The following is a 22,597-nucleotide window of genomic DNA, read 5'->3' on the forward strand; positions in this document are numbered from 1 at the left end:
TTTTGCCTGGAATACCCCTTTAAGTCTTTATACACAGGTTGAGTTCTGCTCACGTATAAGACATGTATCTCAATTCCACATCACTGTCCCTTTCAGTTTTATACACAGGTTGAGGACTGCTCATGTATAAGACATGCATCTCAATTCCACATTACTGTCCCTTTAAGTTTTATACACAGGTTGAGGACTGCTCAGGTATACACGTATCTCAATTCCACATTACTGTCCCTTTAAGTTTTATACACAGGTTGAGGACTGCTCATGTATAAGACATGTATCTCAATTCCACATTACTGTCCCTTTAAGTCTTTATACACAGGTTGAGAACTGCTCACATATAAGACATGTATCTCAATTCCACATTACTGTCCCTTTAAGTCTTTATACACAGGTTGAGGACTGCTTATGTATAAGACACGTATCTCAATTCCACATTACTGTCCCTTTGAGTCTTTATACATAGGTTGAGGACTGCAAATGTATAAGACATGCATCTCAATTTCACATTACTGTCCCTTTAAGTCTTTATACACAGGTTGAGAACTGCTCACATATAAGACAAGTATCATAATTCCATAGTACTGTCCCTCTCTATTCCTTCCCACTATCCCACACTGTTTAATTTTTCCCGCTCATATCAAGCTGAAGCAAACGCGCTTTGTGGTGTAGCTCCGCCCACCTCTCGTCGTCCCCCACCCAACTCCGCCTCTAAACTGAGAGGAGGCACGCCATTGGTCCGTTTTTGCACTCGAGTGCCCGGATGCTACAACTCCATATAAATGGTGGTTGTGGCCGCGGGAGGGCTTGTGCTTTGATTCCGGAGCTGTGTTTCGTAGTGTGCTGTGATCATGGTAAGTGTGCGCGGTAATGTAACGGGAGGCTGCGGCCGGTGAGCAGGGCTCCGCGTGCTGACGCTTTGTTGGGGTTTATGTGCGGTAGAGGCTGCGGTTGTGTGACTCACACATTTTTTTTTTTTATGGCCATGCACGTGCTTATTCACTTTGGTGGTTTTATCCTATATATCCAGCGTCCGTCCTACCAGGTTATGGCTACATGGGTGGGCTTATTGTTCACTAATGGTGCAGCCCATCTCCAATGTCTTATTCCTTGGTATACAATGCAGGGTCCTGGCTCCTCTCCCTTTTTAGTTTATCTGTACCCTGGTGTGTTGGTTGCTGCCCCTACCCATCTGCTGATCCCATGTATCTGTAACCAAAGAGTATGGAGAGAACGTGTGTGTGTGTGTGTGTGTGTGTGTGTGTATATATATATGTATGTATATGTGTGTATGTGTGTGTATATATATGTGTGTATATATGTATATGTATATATATATGTGTATATATATATATATATATATATATATATATATATATATATATATATATTAAATTAATTTATATTATGGGCCTGTGGGGAGATTTATCAAAATCTGTGTAGAGGAAGAGTGGTGCGGTTACCCACAGCAACCAATCAGCTTGCTGCTTTCACTTTTAAAGATGCCTTTGTGAATTGAAAGAAACGATCTGATTGGTTGCTATGGGTAACTGCACCACTCTGCCTCTACACAAGTTTTGATCTCCCCCTAGACCCCACAGAATGCCCATTACTAATAGTGGGCACATATGTTTGCTCCTCCATGGAGGGGGGGGGGGGGACTCTATTCCTAATACAACAGGGTTTGTCTATGCCAGTGGTCTCAACTGTGGATCTCAAGATGTTGCAAAACTACAACTCCCAGCATGCCTGGACAGCTGTTGGCTGTCTGGGCATGCTGGGAGTTGTAGTCTTGCAACATCTGGAGGTCTGCAGGTTGAAGACTACTGCTATAGGGCCTCAATCATATCACGATCTTTGCACCATGGTAGTTGTGTCAGCACCCATCACAAAGCTTGTTATAAAACTAACTCTTGTTTCCCCATTTACTTTAATGAACTGATTGGGTTTGGAACGTTGAGACCTAGTATTTAAGTGGGAATCAAAAACATGGTAGATGTGCAAGCAGTTTGTATGCAAGATCGTAGGGACTTTGTTTTTATGCCCAGCTCTGACTATAATCCTAATGTGTGTGTGTGTTAGTAGCTTTTCTAATTATTATTTTTTTTTTACAGGCTGGTGGCAAGGCTGGTAAAGATTCAGGCAAATCAAAAAACTCTTCAATCACCCGCTCTTCAAGAGCAGGACTTCAGGTATGCAAGAGTTAAAAAAAATAATCATTTTGTCTAAGGTTTGTATGGATAGAAAATAATGGTATCTCAATCCTTAATATTTGGAGTCTTTAAAACTCTTCTCTGTAAGAGTTTAACTTTAAAGGAGTACTCTGGTGCAGAGTACTCCTGCTCTGTCCTGCCCGGGCTGCAAAAAAATGAAAATAATCACTTACCTCCCGGGGTTCCCGCAGAGCACCACTACAGCTGATCGGTCCTCCGGTCCATCTCCTTCATACTTCCGTGTGTAACGAAGCGTCACATGGCGCTCAGCCTATCGCCGGCTGCCGCGATGTTCTGCCTCGGCCCATAATAGGCTGAGCGCCATGTGACGCTTCGTTCACACGGAAGTATGAAGGAGATGGACCGGAGGACTGATCAGCTGTAGTGGCTCTCCGCGGGAACCCAGGAAGGTGGGTGATGGTTGATATTTTTTATTTTTTTTGCAGGATACTCTGCACCAGAGTACTCTAAGTCCCCAAATGTGTTAAAATAACACTCCTGTGCTGATCCACTGTTCTTACTCTGTTCAAATGTTTCTTAACCCCTTAAGGACAGTCTTTCAGTTTTTGCACTTTAATTTTTTCCTCCTTACATTAAAAATATCTTTCAATTTAGCACCAAAAAAGCCATATTATGGCTTTTTTTTTTTGTGCCACCAATTCTACTTTGTAATCAGTCATTTTACCCAAAAATCTGTCAAAACAGGGAGAGAAAGTGACAATTTTGTAGATTTTGGGGGCTTCCGTTTCTACACAGTATATTTTTCGGTAAAAATGACACCTTATCTTCTGTTGATCCATACGATTTAAATGATACCCTACTTATATAGGTTTGATTTTTCTTACTCCTGGAAAAAAATCATAACTACATGCAGGAAAACTTATACATTTAAGTGTCATCTTCTGACCCCTATATCTTTATTTTTCTACGAACGGGGCGTTATGAGGGCTAACTTTGCACCATGAGCTGAAGTTCTTATTGGTACAATCTTTTATTCTCAAACTTTTTAATGGTATAAAAGCTGACCAAAAATACGCTGTTTTGGACTTTGGAATTTTATTTGCATGTACGCAGTTGACCGTGCGGTTTAATTAACGATATATTTTTATGGTTCGGACATTTACGCACGTGGTTATACACGTTTTTATTTACACTTTTTTTTATTGGGAAAAGGGGTGATTCTGATTTTTTATTAAAGGGGTTAAATCACATTTATTTACTTTTTTTATGCAGAGTTAAAGCCCCCTCTAGTGGCTATAAAACTTCATACACTGTTCAATGCATTCTGCGCTTGACTGCTCAAGCCTGGATTTCAGGCTTGGTGCAATTAAACGCCGATTGGACAGCCGGGAGCAAGGTAAGCCACCTCCCACTGTCCTGTCAGCTGTTTGGGACACCGAGATTTCACCGCGGTGATCCCGGTCAGCTGAGCTAACCGGCAGTGTATTCTCGCGTTTTAGAAGCCGCAATCAACTTTGATCATGGATTCAAAGGGTTAATACCAGACATCAGCTGGATCGTCGGTCTGTTATTAGCAGCGGGGCCTGGTTGCTGATAGCAACCTGGACACCATAGATACGAAGCGCGCTCAGCTTCTGAACGCGCTTCACAGATCGGGAGCCGGCCACAGGACGTAAAGAAATGTCCATGGTCGTTAAGGGGTTAAGCAGCAGACATCTCATGACTGCCGTGGCCTCAGTGGTCAAGCTTCATACTCCTGGCATCATGGCTCCCATCACTAAGCAGCAATGCCAGGTGTATGGAGCGTGACCTCTGCTCCTAAAGAGATTGGAGGCAGAATGGGGCAAGTGAATGGAGGGGAAGATAGCATTTCATTATAAACTAATCCTCACAATTTGTATGCATGGGAACAAAATTTTGAGGCTGTATGAGACTGTGGAATATCTGTCTAAAGTGGCAATGTCTTAGTTTTGGCACAGCCACAAGTTGGAATATTTGCCTAGTCTTGGCTGGTTTTATTGCAACAAATGAATCAATGTATTGGCAGAACTGAGACAAGGGGGTTCTTGGCCTTAGCATTGCACAAACATTTCCACTAGTGAAGGCATGGCTTTAAAGTAAAACTAACACGAATATACCAATATTGAAGGGGATCCCCTTTTAAAATGCTTTTTACCTGGTTTTGATGCATTTAGGGATTCTTGTGATATGTTCCTTGTTGCTATTCCATGCTATGGAGACGACTCCTGCACTTTCCGCTAGCTGTTTCCCATCCCCTGGGTCCCGCTCACTCCTCCCGTTCATGAATATCCATGATATTCTCTCACGTCAGCTGTTCAGGGGGCAGCCAGGACCAAGGGGAAAGTGTTTGTTGAAAGGATAGGAGCTGCCTTCACTAAACATTAGCATATGAGCAATAAGGAAGATGACTCAAGAATCCATGAACGTATCCGAACCAGGTAGTGTTTGAGGATTGACTGAACTATATACCTGTATATTGTTCCCTCAAGTTAACATTATTAATTGGTTCCAGTATGACCATTGTATGTTGAAACCATTGTATGTTAAGACGATAACTCTATGGAAACCTGGTAATCGGTTCTGAAGCCACCAAAATGTCATCCAAAAATAGGAAAAAGTGAAGATTAAAGAGAAAAGTAGATAACTATCTATAAGGACTTACTTTATCTATAATATAAGAGCTGCTGTAATCACTGTCTATGTAGAGGACAGGAGCTTCTTCAGGGTCCTGTACAGTACATACAATGACCTAAGTAAAATGGAGCCGCCCTCACCTGGTGTCCAAAGGAGCAGCTAACTGTGGCACAGGTAGAGTACTGAATATGTAATACCACCCTGTACTGTAGGGGGTGCTACCAGACAGCCAGTCAGTGCATACACTTCAGTAATACAAGGGTTTACCAGTAAAATGCCCATTCTAATTGGTTAGTTCTTCCCGCCATTGACAGGTCTCAAAGATCTGGACTGTCTGTAGCATTTTATGTTGAGTCTTGTTTCAAGTTACAATGGTTCAGAATAGACAATTGTATGTAGAAACTATTGTAAGTTGAGGGGTCACTGTATTCAGACTAGTATCTGTGATCCTGCGGTCGGTTATCTTTAGATGGTGTGCAGAAATGTTCACCATGTTAGAGTTCACACTTGTTAACCTACAAATCTAACGTAACTTCCTCTTTAGTTTCCAGTGGGTCGTATCCATCGGCTTATGAAAAACAGAACAACCAGTCATGGACGTGTTGGTGGAACAGCTGCTGTGTATACAGCAGCAATTCTGGAGTATCTTACTGCTGAGGTAAACTAAATGAGAAGTCTTTAACGAGAATGTTTAACCCTTAATGGCCAGTACATCTTTGTTTATATTTTTTTTTATAAAAGCCATAACTTTGTGGATTGCACAACATATCCTTATGAGAGCTTTTTTTTTTTTTTGCAGGGCCGACCTTTGTACTAATTTTTCCATAACATAAGTTCAGTACTTTTTTCTGTTTTGCAGCAAATATATCTATGCTCTAATGGCAGCCTGTTTTAGGCGGCAGTCACAACAGAACATATTGTGGGGAGCTGCTCCAAGTTATTACACCACAAATGTCACTTAGGAAGTCTGTTTAAATGCCGCTGTGATACTACAGTGGTATCTAAATGGTTAATAGCCAACATTAGCCTTTGCTGTACACAGGGCATTGTTCTGCCCTAAGTGCACTGCTACGCATTACACCAGGTCCCGTAAGAACCTCCCTTAATATTTATAAACATTCTCGGCAGCAAGTGTGGAATGCCACAGCACATAGCAGCTACATAACTCAGTTTATGCATATTAGAAGGGTGTCCTTACTGGACCAGTCTGGCAGGTGTAGCAGGGTGCACCAAACTAGCTTGCATAGTAAAATTTCATCCATATTCTTAAATGGCATGACTAACACAAATTGGCAGTAGGAAGGAGTAGCTGGCACTGCAGTATATGCCGCACTATTCACAATTTGATCACTTGACACATTGTGGATGGTAATGCTATCTGCGATTCTAGTGTACTATTTGAAGACAGTTCATTCAATATACAATAGGAAGAAAATGAGTGCCACCCAGCTTGTCTAGTAATCTTCTTTCACGCCCCTGCTGTCTTTATGTTCTGAATAAAGATAACTAGACAGTGCTGTACTCCCTTTCTTGCTATTGTATATTGAGAAACACTGATGTGATCGCTCATCTGCATTTACCTAGTACCAGTATATTAGCATCATTGACTCTGCTGTCAGTACTCTTATAAAGTACACTGTCCTGTTAAAATATAGCCTGTTTCAAAACTATGCTCATTGTGTGGGGTATAAAAACAAAAATAAACTCCCTAAGATGGGATTGTCTTTCTGAGCTGTGAGGCAAAGAGGCATCCAGACCCAATGTGTCATACTAGGACACATTGGGACTTTAGCAGGACACCAGAGGTACTGTGGGAGCATTGAAGGTAAGTAGAGGTTTATAATTAAAAATAATACTTAAAATTGGAGGCAATAGAACACATTGCAAATTTGATAGAACAAAAATTGCTGCAGGGTTAAAACTTGGTACTAAATTTGATAACTGGTCAGTGATGACTAGCCCACTGCGCAATCTTAGTTCATATGAACAATATGGTAGAAATAGTGCTGTGTGTTTCTGAGACCAGTTATTGATGTAAAGTACTCTGCATTGTAACACTTATTTCCACAATTATCTGCATAACCCAAATATAGAAAACATCTTAAGACTCCTTTCGCTTCACTTTACAGGTACTTGAGTTGGCAGGAAATGCTTCAAAAGATCTCAAAGTGAAGCGTATCACACCACGTCATTTGCAGCTTGCCATAAGGGGTGACGAAGAACTTGATGCCCTCATTAAGGCTACTATTGCTGGCGGTGGTAAGTATTCTGATCAACACCTTAGAGCAAACTTGTTACTAGAGTCTGCTCAAATGATCTAGGAAAACACAAATAATGACAATTAAATTTACAGGAGTATGTACTCTTCTGCACTGCCAATAGTTCACTTATCCAGTGCACTTGTGGCTGACAGCAATGAAATGATTAAAAAAATCTGAAAAAGGCCAGTTACTGATGCAAGGGCAGGCTAGATCAGCCACAATTCCATATAAGGGGAGGTCTACAGGTGCAAATGAAATATGAGAGATTGTGAATTTATTAATTTGTTCTGTTGATGGTGCTTAAGGCCTGCAGTTAAATGTGGCTTTAGGTGGTTCAACTCTTACAGCATAAATCTTAGTTGAGAATGTAATGCTGCATTCTAAGCTGATCAAATAGATGTGACTTGCAATCTGTCACAAGTCAACAGTGTCTTCAAAAAAGATGCATTAAAAATGCAACCTTTAGTTTATAAATTCCATGTGAAGGTCATAAGAGCCAAACTTGTATGCTTAAATGACAGGCATTTTAGAAAGGATGAAATTGCTTTAAATTCTTGTAAAATCAGCCTGACCTTGATGATGATCTTACTCACATTCAAGAAAATATCAATGCTCTGTCCCTTTAGAATGCTATATGTAGTAGGGATTGCCTGATATCGTTTTTTAGGGCTGATACCGATATTCGGTGGAGGTTAGGGCCGATAGCCGATAACTTATACTGTTGTTCCGGTATAAGTTATCGGCTATTTACCCCCCAAACCTCCCCCCCCCCCCCCCCCCTGCACGACGTTGCTGCGGATCATGGATTTAAAGCGGGCGCTTTAAATCAATGAACTGCAGTGGCTTTTGCGGTGCCATAGACCGCTGCCGCCACCCACTACGCTCCCCCTGTCCGGGGGTCCTGAGTCCTATCACCGCTCCGCCGCACTGCCCCGGCCCTATTGCCTCCCCATCCCTGGTTTTATAATTACCTGTTCCCGGGGCCCAGGGTCCACTACATCTGGCTCCGGTGGCATCCTCCTGAGCTGTCACTGTGCGCACTGACGGTGGTGTCACGTCATTCGTCATTGCGCACAGCATAACGCAGGACACAGCAGGAGCCAGAAGTAGCGTGGACCCCGGGAACAGGTAATTGTAAAACTGGGGGGGGTCGCGGTGGGAGTGGTGCAGGGGCGGCATTGTGGGCTTATCGGCAAGGTAATTGCCAATACCGATAATGCCCAAATAAGTAGGCTACCGATAATGCCCCTAATATGTAGGCTGGTAAGGCTCAATGGCCCAGATTTATCAATCTCTGGCACCAATCACAGCTCAGGTTTCATATGTTAATGAGCTCTGGTAAAATTTGTGGTTGTTTGGGCAAAACTATAGTTTTGATGTAAGGCAGATTGATAATCCAGAACATCGTGTAGAAATAGGCAGAAATCCTTCAATTATAATTCCACAAACTTGTGAATAAATTGCAATATCCAACATTTTGAAACAAATTTGTTCGGCTCTATTTCATATTCAGAAGATGGCAACTTTTTGAATTACTGTACTTTAGGTTCATATAAGATACTATTACATATGGTTGTTTGGATTTATACCCGTTGACAAGGGTCAAAGTGTCAAAGCATATTGGTATAGAACAAGGAATACTTTGTAAATACAGACAAACATTGACATGTTCTTCTATTCATTGATATATACGAATATGTTTTGTATTTGTACCTGTTGACAAGTCAAGTAACCGAAATGTCCATATGTAATGGTATCGTATCTGACCCTGAACTGAATATGAAGGATTGACACTTCCTACACAAGACCAGATTTATCAAATTGTGTGATAAAAACTGGAGATTCCCCTAAAGCTACCAATCATAGCTCAGCTTTCACTTTACCAGACCTGAAGATAAGGCTGAGCTGTGATTGGTTCTTAGCCAAAATCTCTTTAGTTTCTCACATCCTCATAAATCTGAGCCATAAACTTTGCTCAAATGAGCTGACAGAAATATGTGGTTATTAGGTGGTCACTGCTGAAGTTTAATTAATACAAGGGTTTACCTCATTGTTTCTTTCTTTCTAGGTGTCATTCCTCATATTCACAAGTCTTTGATCGGCAAGAAAGGGCAGCAAAAGACTGTATAACTAAAAATCGGACATGGATATAGACTTGACTTCTTTTCTGGAATATGCTTGACCTACCATCGGAGTTACAACCAGGCATTTGGAGTAACCAGTTTTAAGTTTTGGCTTCAAGGAAGCCAGTTCTGTATTGCATCGGCTGGGATTTTTTTAACTTTTTAAGCTTTGGATTTTTTTCTATGGAACTTTAATTGTTTTGCTGACTCTAAATAAATATTAGATTCCTGTGTAGATGTGTTGTAAAGTCTAGTTAGATGGGTTGACTTACTGTTCTAAATCACCTGCAACATTGATCCTTAGGGAATCAGTTTTGGCTGTTAGTGAAAATTGACACGCTTATCGTAGTGGCACTTGTTCATTAAAACATAGCAACTCAGTCTTATTAGGAAGTTCCTGACTGCATTTAAATGCCTAACTGCTGTTCCCATCTGGGATATTGTGGCATACCCACTCCTAAATTGCACAAATGGTTTAGATCCTGGCTACTAAGAGCAGGCTGTGGAAGGTTTGATCTTGAGGTGCAGTTTCCATTTGTGGATCCACATCTAGCTGACACTGACATGTGGTTATGCTATAAAAATGTCTACATTAAGTGCATCACAAAGAATTTAATAAACAGGAAGTATTTCACTATGGTCACTTACTGGATTCCTATGTGTAATAAAACACTTGCAAAAAAGATTCTCTGCTCTCTGGATATGCTGTGGGATTTCCTTGCAGTCACAGGTTGGACAGCTGCTTCAGTATTCCTTTGATCTGTACACTGCTCTGACTAGCTTCCATGGGCTCACTGCATTTCCATGAGGCCATGCATACTACTGTTTAACTCAATCCTCTATACACCATGGGGGAGACTTATCAAAACCTGTCCAGAGAAAGTTGCTGAGTCAATAGCAAACAATCAGGTCGCTTTAATTTGTGAAAAGGCCTCTGAAAAATGAAAGAAGCTATCCGGTTATGGGCAACTCAACTTTCTCTTCCTGATCATGAAGTGTTCTTATTTAGATCACTTTGTGTGCAGTCTTCCCTAATTTATAATGTGCGACTTTTTGTGAAATCTCACAGGGCAATTCAACCCTGCCCTATAACTCTATTCGACAATTGTATTAAAGGAAAACTGTCAGATATTTTTCTGCCGCACTATCCACAGCACTGGTGGATAGTGCGGGATACACAGATAAAAACAAGCCCTACCTTTCCCGGATCCGCCCAGCCATTCGCCCGCGATTGTAGTTATATTCTGTGAATATGTACAAAAGAATGGGATGGAGTAATTAATAAAAAATATTATGACTTTTAATAATTCATTAAAAAACATCATAAAAGGGAAAAGCCAACTTGTGGTGGAAAGAGGGCGTCACTCCAGGAGGTCCACAATGTAAATGACAGTATTAGACACATTTCATAAGTTGCACTACTGCTCATTCTATTGCACAATCCCATAGAGGATATACCTCAACTATAAAGTGCTTAGAGACAGTATACATACCAATAAATAAAATCAAAGTGCAAATGGAGGGACCACTGGAGAGACGCCACCCCAACGTACGTTTCGGGTTGTCCTGAGGGTGGCGTCCTCTCAGCAGGAGCTGCTTTTTATATGGTCCCCGTCCAATAACATACATCCACGTCATCCTTACATATATTACCGGGTAAGACATACCTTTCTATTGGCGCATGACACCGAAAGCTCCGCTACTTCCGGTCGCCGCGTCCCCGGCACGGCCATGATGGCGGTCACATGACCGGCCGGATAGAATACAGCCGAAGTAGCGGAGCTTTCGGATCCAGGCGTCATGCGCCAATAGAAAGGTATGTCTTACCTGGTAATATATGTAAGGATGACGTGGATGTATGTTATTGGACGGGAACCATATAAAAAGCAGCTCCTGCTGAGAGGACGCCACCCCCAGGACGGACAACCCGAAACGTACGTTGGGGTGGCGTCTCTCCAGTGGTCCCTCCATTTGCACTTTGATTTTATTTATTGGTATGTATAATGTCTCTAAGCACTTTATAGTTGTTGAGGTATATCCTCTATGGGATTGTGCAATAGAATGAGCAGTAGTGCAACTTATGAAATGTGTCTAATACTGTAGTTTACATTGTGGACCTCCTGGAGTGACGCCCTCTTTCCACCACAAGTTGGCTTTTCCCTTTTATGATTTTTCTTGTTTTTATAATGTAATGAATTATTAATAAAGTCATAATATCAATTTATTACTCCATCCCATTCTCTTGTACATATTCTTAGGGAGTGTATAGCAGGGCTATATGTAATAATTGTATATAGGAATCATAGATCCCTAATATATACTATACTGTGCCATAACTTTGGTTATAGTTTTATTCTGTGTATCTTGCTGTAACTGGCACAGGCGGGGCTTCTGCACTTACATAAACACCGCTTATGAATATTCTTCCCCCCCCCCCCCCCCCCCTCCTTCCAGCTCTCCCTCTCTTCGCCTCTCCTAACTGGAGGGAGGGGGGATGAATATGACATCAGTGCCAGTTACAGCAAGATATACCCATAGAATAAAACTAAAATTGCGGGCGAACGGCTGGGCGGATCCCGGTAAGGTAGGGCTTGTTTTAACCCCTTAAGGACCAAGGACGTACAGGCATGTCCTTGGTCCTGCTCCTGTGATATAACGCAGGGTTACACGGTAACCCCGCATCATATCACGGTGGGCCCGGCGTTAATAGCGCGCAGTGCCGATCGTGGCGCCGCACGCTATTAACCCTTTAGCTGTGCGCTCAGAGCTGAGCCACGCGGCTAAAAGTGAAAGTAAAAGCTGCCGGTTAACTCAGTGGGCTGTTCTGGATACCCGCGGCGAAATCGCGGCATCCCGAACGGCTTAGGCTGGGTCCACACTAAGTTTTGTCCCATACGAGAGCGCATACGGCAGGAGGGAGCTAAAACCTCGCGCTCCCGTATGTGACCGTATGCGCTCCCGTATGTCATTCACTTCAATGAGCCGACCGGAGTGAAACGTTCGGTCCGGTCGGCTCATTTTTGCGCCGTATGCGCTTTTACAACCGGACCTAAAACCGTGGTCAACCACGGTTTTAGGTCCGGTTGTAAAAGCGCATACGGCGCAAAAATGAGCCGACCGGACCGAACGTTTCACTCCGGTCGGCTCATTGAAGTGAATGACATACGGGAGCGCATACGGTCACATACGGGAGCGCGAGGTTTTAGCTCCCTCCTGCCGTATGCGCTCCCGTATGGGACAAAACGTAGTGTGGACCCAGCCTAACAGGACAGCGGGAGGGCCCCTACCTGCCTCCTCACTGTCCGATCGCCGAATCGCTGCTCAGTGCCTGAGATCCAGGCATGAGCAGTCAAGCGTCAGAATCATCGATCACTGGTTTACTATGAGAAACCAGTGATCAATGATAAAGATCAGTGTGTGCAGTGTTATAGGTCCCTATAGAAGCTATAACACTGCAAAAAAAAAGTGATAAAAATTAGTGAATAAAGATCATTTAACTCCTCCCCTATTAAGTTAGAATCACCCCCCTTTTCCCATAAAAAAGTGTAAATAAAAATAAACATATAGTATCACCACGTGCGGAAATGTCCGAATTATAAAAATATATCATTAATTAAACCACTCGGTCAATGGCGTACGTGCAAAAAAATTCCAAAGTCCAAAATAGTGTATTTTTGGTCACTTTTTATATCATTTAAAAATGAATAAAACGATCAATAAGTCCTATCAATGCAAAAATGTACCGCTAAAAACTTCAGATCACGGCGCAAAAAATGAGCCCTCATACCGCCCCATACACGGAAAAATAAAGTTGTAGGGGTCAGAAGATGACAATTTTAAACGTATTAATTTTCCTGCATGTAGTTATAATTTTTTCCAGAAGTCCGACAAAATCAAACCTATATAAGTAGGGTATCATTTTAATCGTATGGACCTACAGAATAAAGATAAGGTGTCATTTTTACCAAAAAAATGTACTACGTAGAAACGGAAGCCCCCAAAACTTACAAAATGGTGTTTTTTTTTTTCAATTTTGTCGCACAATGATTTTCTTTCCGTTTCACAGTAGATTTTTGGGCAAAATGACTGATGTCATTACAAAGTAGAATTGGTGGTGCAAAAAATAAGCCATAATATGGATTTTTAGGTGCAAAATTTAAAGAGTTATGATTTTTTAAAGGCAAGGAGCAAAAAACGAAAATGCAAAAACGGAAAAACCCCGGTCCTTAAAGTCTCCTGCACTATCCACCAGTACTGTGGATAGTGCAGGAGAAAATATCTGACAGTTTTCCTTTAAGGTCTGTGCAACATTAATACAATTGTTGCACAGCTGCTACACTATGGAACACCTACTACTACTCTGCCAGAAAACATCTTATCTCCTATATATTGGATAGGGGATGTCTAACCGTGGGGGTCCCACCACTGAGGATCTCTGCTGCAGCCCCCCAGTCATCCAGTGCATGGAGCAAACTCCACTCTGTGCCAGGTGACTGTCAACTAGTCTCCATGCCCCTCAATTCAGGTCTGTGGGAGGAGGCGTGACTGCTACATACTAACCTTTGCCCCCCCCCCCCGATAGATGTGCATGGAAGGGGTGTGGCATGTCTAACACGGAGGCTTCCGTATTCCGGACATGGTCTCTGCCGGCCTGGAGATTGCCTGGGTCTCCAGCAGCTGGACCCCTGGGATTAGATATCTTATCCCCTATCCTTTGGATAGGGGATATTTTTTTTGGTGGAGTACCCCTTTAAGGTAGAACAGTTCTGTGGTCATTAAGCAAAGTTTGTAAATACAAATCTGATATGCCCCTCAATGTCCTTTGTGTGCTGGCAGTGGCTTTTGACCTGGCAAGGAAAGTCAGGCACATTCTTTATTGTATACATGGCTATCATTAGTAAGATTGGCAGCTCAGATATAGAGGGGGAGATTTATCAAAGGATTTAGACTGTTTTTTTCCTGTCTAAATTTGTCGCACAGAAAGTCGGTCTAAATATGTGCGACTTTTTTGTGACTTTTGCTCTAGAGGATTTTTAGAACATGATGCATGCTAGTCTATTTTAAACAGAAATGCATTGGGTCTGAATTTATCAAAAGCGACTTTTCAGAGACAAGTCGCATCGGCTGAAAGTACGCCGAAATGTCAGACCATGCTGGCGCAGGTTTAAATAGTCTAAAGCATAGATCTCAGTCTGTGCGCAGAATTTATGAAGAGCCGTGCGCCTTCTGATCAATTAGGTGCACAATAGACCAGCCTAACCCTCTGTAGGTTGGTCTATATTGAGGTAGGACATAGACAGCTTTGATAAATATCCCCCAGAGGGTCTTAGGACATGAACCTCTACAGTTTATTGGTATCTGTAGAAATGGACAGCAAAGTAGGCGGTCATTCGTTTTTAAATGTTTGACTGTTGCTGTAAGTGAAGGTCAGATACTGTTTAATTTAAATGCGCACTGTCACCAACCTTTTTTTGGATATGTTGTAGTACTTATGTACTGCAACATCTCGAATATACTTTATTTTTTATTAAAATAGTTTCTTTTATTTGAAAACCAGCCACTAGGGGTCTCCCTCCTAGTGGCCGGCTGCAGCCTGCCGTGACGTCACGACTGAATTAGGACCGACACCGGCCGGGCAATCGGTCCTATTTCAGTCAGCCAATCAGCCTGTGCTCGCTCCCTGCCTGGCAGGATGCATGCCCACTGGCTCCCGGCAGATACTGCTGCTGTTGCTGCCTCATGACTATCCTGCACCCCTGCATTTTGCTAATTGATTTTTGGGGAGGTTAAAGTGGCTTGAGCAGTGGCAATGGGGGAGGGGGGGGGTTCAGGGTAGCGGCCTTAACAAAAAAATATTGGTTTCAACGCGGTGCCTCCAGTTTCGCCACTACAACTTGGCTTGTTTCTATGCAGTGCACTTTTCGGTAAAAATGCCACATTATCTTCTGTTGGGCCATATAGTAATTATGCACAAATTATATAGATTTGACTTTTGTTTTACTTTAAAAAATAACTTTAACAAAATTAGTATGTTTAAAATAGTCCTGACCCATTTTTATGTATACATAGATATGAGTAGAGATGAGCGAAGTTACAATGATTCGATTCGTCACAAACTTCTCGGCTCGGCAGTTGATGACTTTTCCTGCATAAATTAGTTCAGCTTTCAGGTGCTCTGGTGGGCTGGAAAAGATGGATGCAGTCCTAGGAGACTCTCTAGGACTGTATCCACCTTTTCCAACCCACCGGAGCACCTGAAAGCTGAACTAATTTATGCAGGCTAAAGTCAGCAACTGCTGAGAAGTTCGTGACGAATCGAATCATTAACTTCGCTCATCTCTATAAATGAGGGCTCTTTGTTTTTTTTTTGTTTGTTTTGTTTTTCTTTTTTTTTTGCTATATCTGTACTATTTGTCTTGTTGGGACTTTATTTTTTTACTTAAATGCCATTGGCTGTGCGGTTTAACATTATATTTTTAGAGTTCTGATATTTAAGCACACAGTGAGAACACATGTTTTGTTTGACTTTTTATTTGAATGGGAAAAAGGGTGTTAAACTTATTTCACATTAACTTTTTTTATACACTTTTTAGTCCCCATACTGAACTATTACATACAATCCTTATATTGCGTACACTGTTCAATGCTATAGCAAAACAATGTTCAGTGTTATTGGCGCTCCAGTCTGCCATGGCTGACTGGAGCGTCGATCGGATAACTTGGTGGAAGCCAAGGTTCCTCCTGCCGTCCTCTCAGCTGATCGGTTTTCTGGTTCACAAAACCCCACCCCTGCAGCTTGATCGATCCACTGTTGAAGTAGCTGGAGGGCTTCAGTCCCAGGGCCTGGCTGGAGCACACAGATCAATGCAGTTCATGTTGGATATCAGTGGTGGCCCTCTGCTACTGTAATTGGCTAGGGGTCGTGTCAGGAGCTGCACCATACACCCTTAAAGGGGTATTCCAGGATATATATATATATTATTTTTTTTTGGTCTGCTACAGAGGCTGTAAAATGTAGTATTGTTGATAATATAGCTGCATGGGACTTGTAGCTCAGGTGTACTGCAAAGGGTGGGGTGGTGTGTGAGAGGAAGAGAAGTGAACTCACACTTATCCTGGGACTTGTAGTTGGAGGGAACTAACAAGAAATAGCCATTTCACAAAAAGAAGGCAACGACTGGCAGATAAGTCACCTTATGGTGGATAATCCCGTTATTTCCACGACAGCAACATCTGGAGCGGAAATACAATGAACAGGTTCGATGTTCCTCAAGGAAATGCATTGTCGTCTTCTGAGTGGTCCTAGTATATTATACCAGGGCTCAGCTATCTGTGGAATGTCTGCACAGAAATTTTCCGTGCGGTCATTTCCACCATGTGAACATGGCCTTAATGTTGAGATGTCAACTTTCAAGTGGGGTTGCTACTCCCAAGTGAATTCTGGCACCCTGGGTTCACCACTCCCAGGGCACTTTTGCACCTCAGCTTTTTTCCTACTTGGACCTTAGGGCCAAATCCAGAGGGAACAGGTTGTTTCGGGGATGGCTGGTGCTCTTATAGCCATCCCCAGTTCACCTGCTCTCTGTGGTTCCCTATTCTGCCTTGGTGGTTTTCCACATCGCCAATAAACAGAAAAGGTACACTTGATTTTAGCCAAAACTTCCCCTGTGATAGTCACAAAAAAATCCACTAAATAACTATTGACAAGGCACACCTATTACCTGAAAACCATTGTAGGTGACCACCTCCCGAAACTTAAAGTGTACCTGTCATCAACAAAAACCTTTTTATATAATGTACATAATACCATTATATGTATATTTGTAATATACATTGGTTAAAAAAAAATGTGTATTATGCAGCTATAGCATGTGTGTCTCAATGAGGAGTCCAAATACAGGAAGCGAGGACAGGACAAGCAGGGCACTGAGGCTCGAGAACATGCTCCTGGCTCATACATACAGTGGGGATCAAAAGTTTGGAGATGGAAAAATCTCCAAAAGGCATCAAATTACAGATTAGACATTCTTATACTATGTCAACAAAAGTTAGATTTTATTTCCATCATTTACACTTTCAAAATAACAGAAAACAAAAAAAAAAATGGCATCTGCAAAAGTTTGGGCACCCTGCAGAGTTAATATCTTGTACTGCCCCCTTTGGCAAGTATCACAGCTTGTAAATGCTTTTTGTAGCCGACCAAGAGTCTTTCAATTCTTGTTTGAGGTATCCTTGCCCATTCTTCCTTACAAAAGTCTTCCAGTTCTTTGAGATTTCTGGGCTGTCTGTCACGCACTGCTCTTTTAAGGTCTATCCAGAGATTTTCAATTATGTTGAGGTCAGGAGATTGTGAAGGCCATGGCAAAACCTTCCGTTTACGCCTCTTGATGTAATCCCCCATGGATTTCGAGGTGTGTTTAGGATCATTATCCATTTGCAGAATCCATCCTCTCTTTAACTTCAGCTTTTTCACAGATGGCATCAAGTTAGCATCCAAAATTTGCTGAAATTTTATTGAATCCATTTTTCCTTCTACTCGTGAGATGTTCCCTGTGCCACTGGCTGCAATACAACCCCAAAGCCTGATTGATCCACCCCATGCTTAACAGTTGGACAGAGGCTCTTTTCATTAAATTCTGTTCCCCTTCTTCTCCAAACGTACCTTTGCTCATTCCGGCCAAAAAGTTCAATTTTAACCTTATCAGTCCACAGAACTTGTTTCTTCAGGCTTGTCTAACTGAGGGAGTGGTTCATTATACTGTAACTGTGGGAGAGGCTCATTATACTGTAACTGTGGGAGAGGCTCATTATACTGTAACTGAGGGAGAGGCTCATTCTTTCTTTTATTTTTATTTTTATTTTTTTTGCAGAGGCAAGTGCTCTATCACCCAAAGTGCAAGAAAAAGTGTAAACGTGTCACACTACAAAACGTGCACAAAGGAAGCTGTCTATAGCTAGGCCCTTCTCCAACAGGAGAGAGGCCCCACAACAAACCTACCCTTCACCTCCGGGCGAAAAGGCACCTGCAAGGATCCAGGTTTGATGCCCCTTTTCACTGAAGCTACTTAGGGGCCAAAAATGCTCCTGGCTTCAACCTAGGCACTAACCAAGGTATCAGCCAAGGAGCCGTATTCTGATGGCTAAGATGCCCAGAGGGAGAGGCTCATTATACTGTAACTGAGGGAGAGGCTCATTATACTGTAACTGAGGGAGAGGCTCATTATACTGTATCTATGGGAGTGGTTCATTATACTGTAACTGTGGGAGAGGTTCATAATACTGTAACTGAGGGAGTGGTTCATTATACTGTACCTGTGGGAGAGGCTCATTATACTGTAACTGTGGTTCATTTTACTGTATCTGTGGGAGAGGTTCATTATACAGTAACCATGGGAGTGGCTTTGGAAGAATTATACAGTAACTGTGGGTGTGGCTTATTATGCTGTAAGCATGGGAGTGACTTTGAAAGAATGAAACTGTAACTGTGGGAGTGTCTCATTATACTGTATCTATTTAAAAAATCTTAATCCTTCCAGTACTTATCAGCTGCTGTAAGTTGTACACTCTGTTCCAAATTATTATGCAAATTATATTTTTCTCATTTACCTAAATAAGTAACAGTCAGCATAATTTTCATGTTATCAACTATTAAGAGTACAATTCAGATTTTATTGAACAAATCTCCTAATGATAACAGTATTTTTTTTTAAAACATAAAAAACGTACAATGTACTGTTCCAAATTATTATGTACAGTAAGTTTCAAAACACTTTTAGGTTGTAAAGAATTGAAAATTGTCATTTGTTGTGTTTGCAGCATATTTACTAAAATCAAAAGCTATTTCAATCAAACTTTTAACAACATTTTAACTTTTTAAACATTTTTAACAGGTCACGTTACATTTTACCATAGGACCCCTTATTTGATAGAAGCTTCACAAGTCTTGAATCCATTGAACTTGTGAGTTTTTGGACAGTTTCTGCTTGAATTTGTTTGTAAGATGTCAGAATTGCCCAGAGCTGCTGTTTGGATGTAAACTGCCAGGTACTCAATAGGATTGAGGTCAGGGGAGGATGGAGCCACACATGACTCCACCACCGCCTTGCTGACATTGCAGCTTTGTTGGAACAGTGTGGCAGTCCACCAACCATCCACTACTCCATCCATCTGGACCATCCAAGGATGCACAACACTCATCAGTGAAAAGGACTGTTTGAAAAATAGTCTTCATGTATTTTTCTGCCCAATGCAGCCGTTTCTGCTTGTGAGCATTGCTTAGTGGTGGCCGAATAGAAGGTTTATGCACAGTTGCTCTGAATCAGACACACATCTCTTAATAGTGCTATGATCACGCTTACGTTTTCGTGAAATATCTAATTTTTCATACCTCGTCCAAGACATTTAACTATTTCACTCTTTACGGCAGCAGAGAGATCCTTTTTCTTCCCCATATTGTTTGAAAATGGTGTTCTGCTTAACCCTTTCCCGCAAATGGATGTTTATTTATGTCAACTGCGGGCTCCCGTGGTAAGATGCGCACTCAGCAGTTGAGCGCGCATCATACCTGCTGGGTCCTAGTTGCTATTAGCAACCAGGACTCACGGCTAATACCAGACATCACCGATCAAGCTGATGTCGGGTATTAACCCTCTAAAATGGGAGATTGTTGTTGCCGGTTATCTAAGTGGGCTGTTCAGCAGTTTTTTCTGGTGTTTTTGCATTTGAATGGAAATTGCATTTTTGGCCCCTTTGGCATTTTTTTTCAAAATTTGTTGGGTACCAAAAAAAAAATAAAAAAAGATGCAGTAGGGAGGGGAAAAAATGTATTTAAAGAAAAAAAAATTTTACGAATATTTGTTATAGCAACATTTTAATAAATGTTTAATAAAGTGTGTGTGTTTCACTTTTTTCCCCTCTTTTTTACATTTTTTTTACATTCTTTGGATCAGACTGTTCCATGATGGGAGTAGTAGTACCTGTCCTAATAGACATATCGCTCCCTGGATGTAAGGAGCGATCGTCCATAGTATAGCAGAGATGCGGAGCGGCTCTATATAGCGCTCCCATCTCTGCTCTGTACTCCGGCCAGTGATGTGAATAGAAATTCACCTCACTCATTCATATTTTCCGCCCAGAGTGGGGATTGGCCCGATGGTGGCAGCCAATCACTGCTCTCAGAGGGAAATATGAATGAGTGATGTTCTATTCATATCACTGGCCGGAGTACAGAACAGAGATGCGGAGTGCAGGAGAAAGCCGCTCCGCATCTCTGCAATAGATAGAACGATCGCATTGGGTGTCAGGAGTAACACCTGCTGTCATCTGTCCCTAACTGCAGGTACTACTCTCAACATGGAGCACACTCTGCTCCATGCTGGGAGCTGTAGTACCTGCAATCATAGACAGATCGCGAGTGTAACTTCTGATACCTGTTGTGATCTGTCTATTAATGCAGGTACTACAGCTCCCAGCATAGAGCAGAGTGTTCTCCATGTTGGTAGCAGTAGTACCTGCAGTTAATGACAGGTCACAGCAGGTGTCACTCCTGATACCCGCTGTGATCCTCCTGTATAATGTATAGATGCTGCCAGACGCTCTTCTATGGTCCCCTGCACTGACGTATATATACACCTATTCATATTTCCCACAGAGAGTTGTGATTGTCTGGAACCATCTGGACAATCACAGCTCTCTGTAGGAAATATGAATAGGTGTATATATACACGTCAGTGCAGGGGACCATAGAAGAGCGGCCGGCATCATCTATAAATTATACAGAAGGATCGCTACAGACCCAGGGCGATCTGTCAATTAGTACAGGTACTACTACTCCCATCATGGAACAGTGTGTTCCATGCTGGGAGTAGTAGTACTACCTAAAAAATATAAAAAATAAAGAATAAAAAGTGAAAAACACACACACACACTACATTTTTATTATTGTCGGCTACATTTTTAGCGCCCTGCCCCCCATAAATTGATAAAATTGAAAATTTCGTTATAAAAAAGCGAAATTTTGTAAAATACAATTTTTTTTATCACTACTGTATCTTTTTTATAATGGTACCCTACGAAATTTTATTAAAAAAGGTATCTCCATCATTTTTTTGGATCGCTAAAGTCCAAAAAAAGAATAAAAACTGCCTGTAAAAATGCCAAAGTTTAAACCCACATGGTGTTTTTCTTGGCGCTTTTTTACTCCCATAGACATCTATGGGAGAAAAACGCCACAATTTCAGGGAAAAAACGCCACAGGCTCAACATACTGCAATTTTGCAAAACCGCCAAGGATCTGAAAAAGAGTGAAACAATGCTGAAAGTATATAAAAAACAAACTGAAAAACGCAAAGTGGGAAAAGAATTTTGCATTTTTTAATTGATTTACAGCTAACATCTGGCCACAGAGTTTTTGGGCTGAAAAAACACCATGCGGCAGAATTGGCGTTCCCCCCCCCAGAAAAAAAAAATCAATTGGAATTCCAGCCTATGGCATAGCATTGTTCAATGTATGCAAACAAAGTATTGCATGTAATAGTGCCCTATGGGGACAAAAAAAAATAAAGTGTAAAAAAAAAATTATAAATGTGATTTAACCACTTCCCTACTAAAAGTTTGAATCACCCCCCTTTTCCCATTAAAAAAAAAATATGTAAAAAAAATATAAAAATAAACATATGTGGTATCGCCACGTGCATATGTCCAAACTATGAAAATATAATGTCTCATGAAAACAAAAATGGTACCGATAAAAACTTCAGATCACGGTGCAAAAAATGAGCCCTCATATCTTCCCATATACGGAAAATTTATAAAGTTATAGGGTCAGAAGATGACAATTTGAAACATAATTTTGGTGCATGTAGTTATACATTTTTTTTTAAAGGACATGTCCAGTGCTCACTTCTCTTATTGTATCCGTTCCGGGCTGCAAAAAAAAAAAGAAAACAAACTTTCTCTTACCTGCCTACACTCCCCGGGTGCTCCGGTACAGGTGTTCGGTCCCCGGGCTGTATTCTTCTTACTTCCTGTTAGCCCGGCACGTCACACGGAGCTTCAGCCTATCACCGGCCGCAGCGATGTCCCGCCCCAGCCAGTGATAGGCTGAAGCTCCATGTGACGTGCTGGGCTAACAGAAAGTAAGAAGAATACAGCCCGGGGACCGAACACCTGTACCGGAGCACCGGGGGAGCGTAGGCAGGTAAGAGAAAGCTTATTTTCTTTTTTTTTTTGCAGCCCGGAACGGATGAAATAAGAAAATTGAGCACTGGACATGTCCTTTAGGTAGTAAAATAAAATAAAACCTATATAAATTAGGCATCCTTGTAGCCGTATGGACCTACAGACTAAAGATAAAGTGTAATTTGTACTGAAAAGTGCACTGCGTCGA

The 22,597-nt window shown here is 41.7% G+C and overlaps 1 protein-coding gene and 1 non-coding gene across 4 annotated transcripts; both read left to right on the forward strand.

Annotated features, from left to right (window-relative positions):
* Positions 1–700: 700 nt before the first annotated feature.
* On the forward strand, positions 701–9,895 carry LOC130303511 (histone H2A.Z-like). Of its 3 annotated transcripts, none has more exons than XM_056551829.1 (5): positions 701–851; positions 2,112–2,189; positions 5,371–5,484; positions 6,956–7,085; positions 9,156–9,895. In XM_056551829.1, the coding sequence occupies exons 1-5, from the start codon at positions 849–851 to the stop codon at positions 9,215–9,217; spliced, it is 387 nt and encodes a 128-aa protein (XP_056407804.1). In that variant the 5' UTR covers positions 701–848; the 3' UTR covers positions 9,218–9,895. The 3 variants fall into 3 exon arrangements, with proteins under 3 accessions (XP_056407804.1, XP_056407803.1, XP_056407796.1); XM_056551828.1 differs by lacking the exon at positions 701–851 and adding an exon at positions 917–1,110; XM_056551821.1 differs by lacking the exon at positions 701–851 and adding an exon at positions 919–1,042.
* Positions 6,769–6,851, forward strand: LOC130345587 (small Cajal body-specific RNA 18). The gene has a single exon (XR_008884280.1). It is a non-coding gene; the product is annotated as a small Cajal body-specific RNA 18 (non-coding RNA).
* Positions 9,896–22,597: the final 12,702 nt, after the last annotated feature.

The sequence above is a fragment of the Hyla sarda genome, chromosome 1, assembly GCF_029499605.1.
Source record: "Hyla sarda isolate aHylSar1 chromosome 1, aHylSar1.hap1, whole genome shotgun sequence".
Classification (NCBI taxonomy): Eukaryota; Metazoa; Chordata; class Amphibia; order Anura; family Hylidae; genus Hyla; species Hyla sarda.

Excerpts from the sequence above, each read along its gene's own strand:
- LOC130303511 (XM_056551821.1), top strand. The coding sequence starts at position 929 with ATGTGCGGTAGAGGCTGCGGTTGTGTGACTCACACATTTTTTTTTTTT. Across the intron at positions 5,485-6,955 it reads TGGAGTATCTTACTGCTGAG|GTACTTGAGTTGGCAGGAAA; the intron begins GTAAACTAAATG and ends TTCACTTTACAG. Across the intron at positions 7,086-9,155 it reads GGCTACTATTGCTGGCGGTG|GTGTCATTCCTCATATTCAC; the intron begins GTAAGTATTCTG and ends CTTTCTTTCTAG.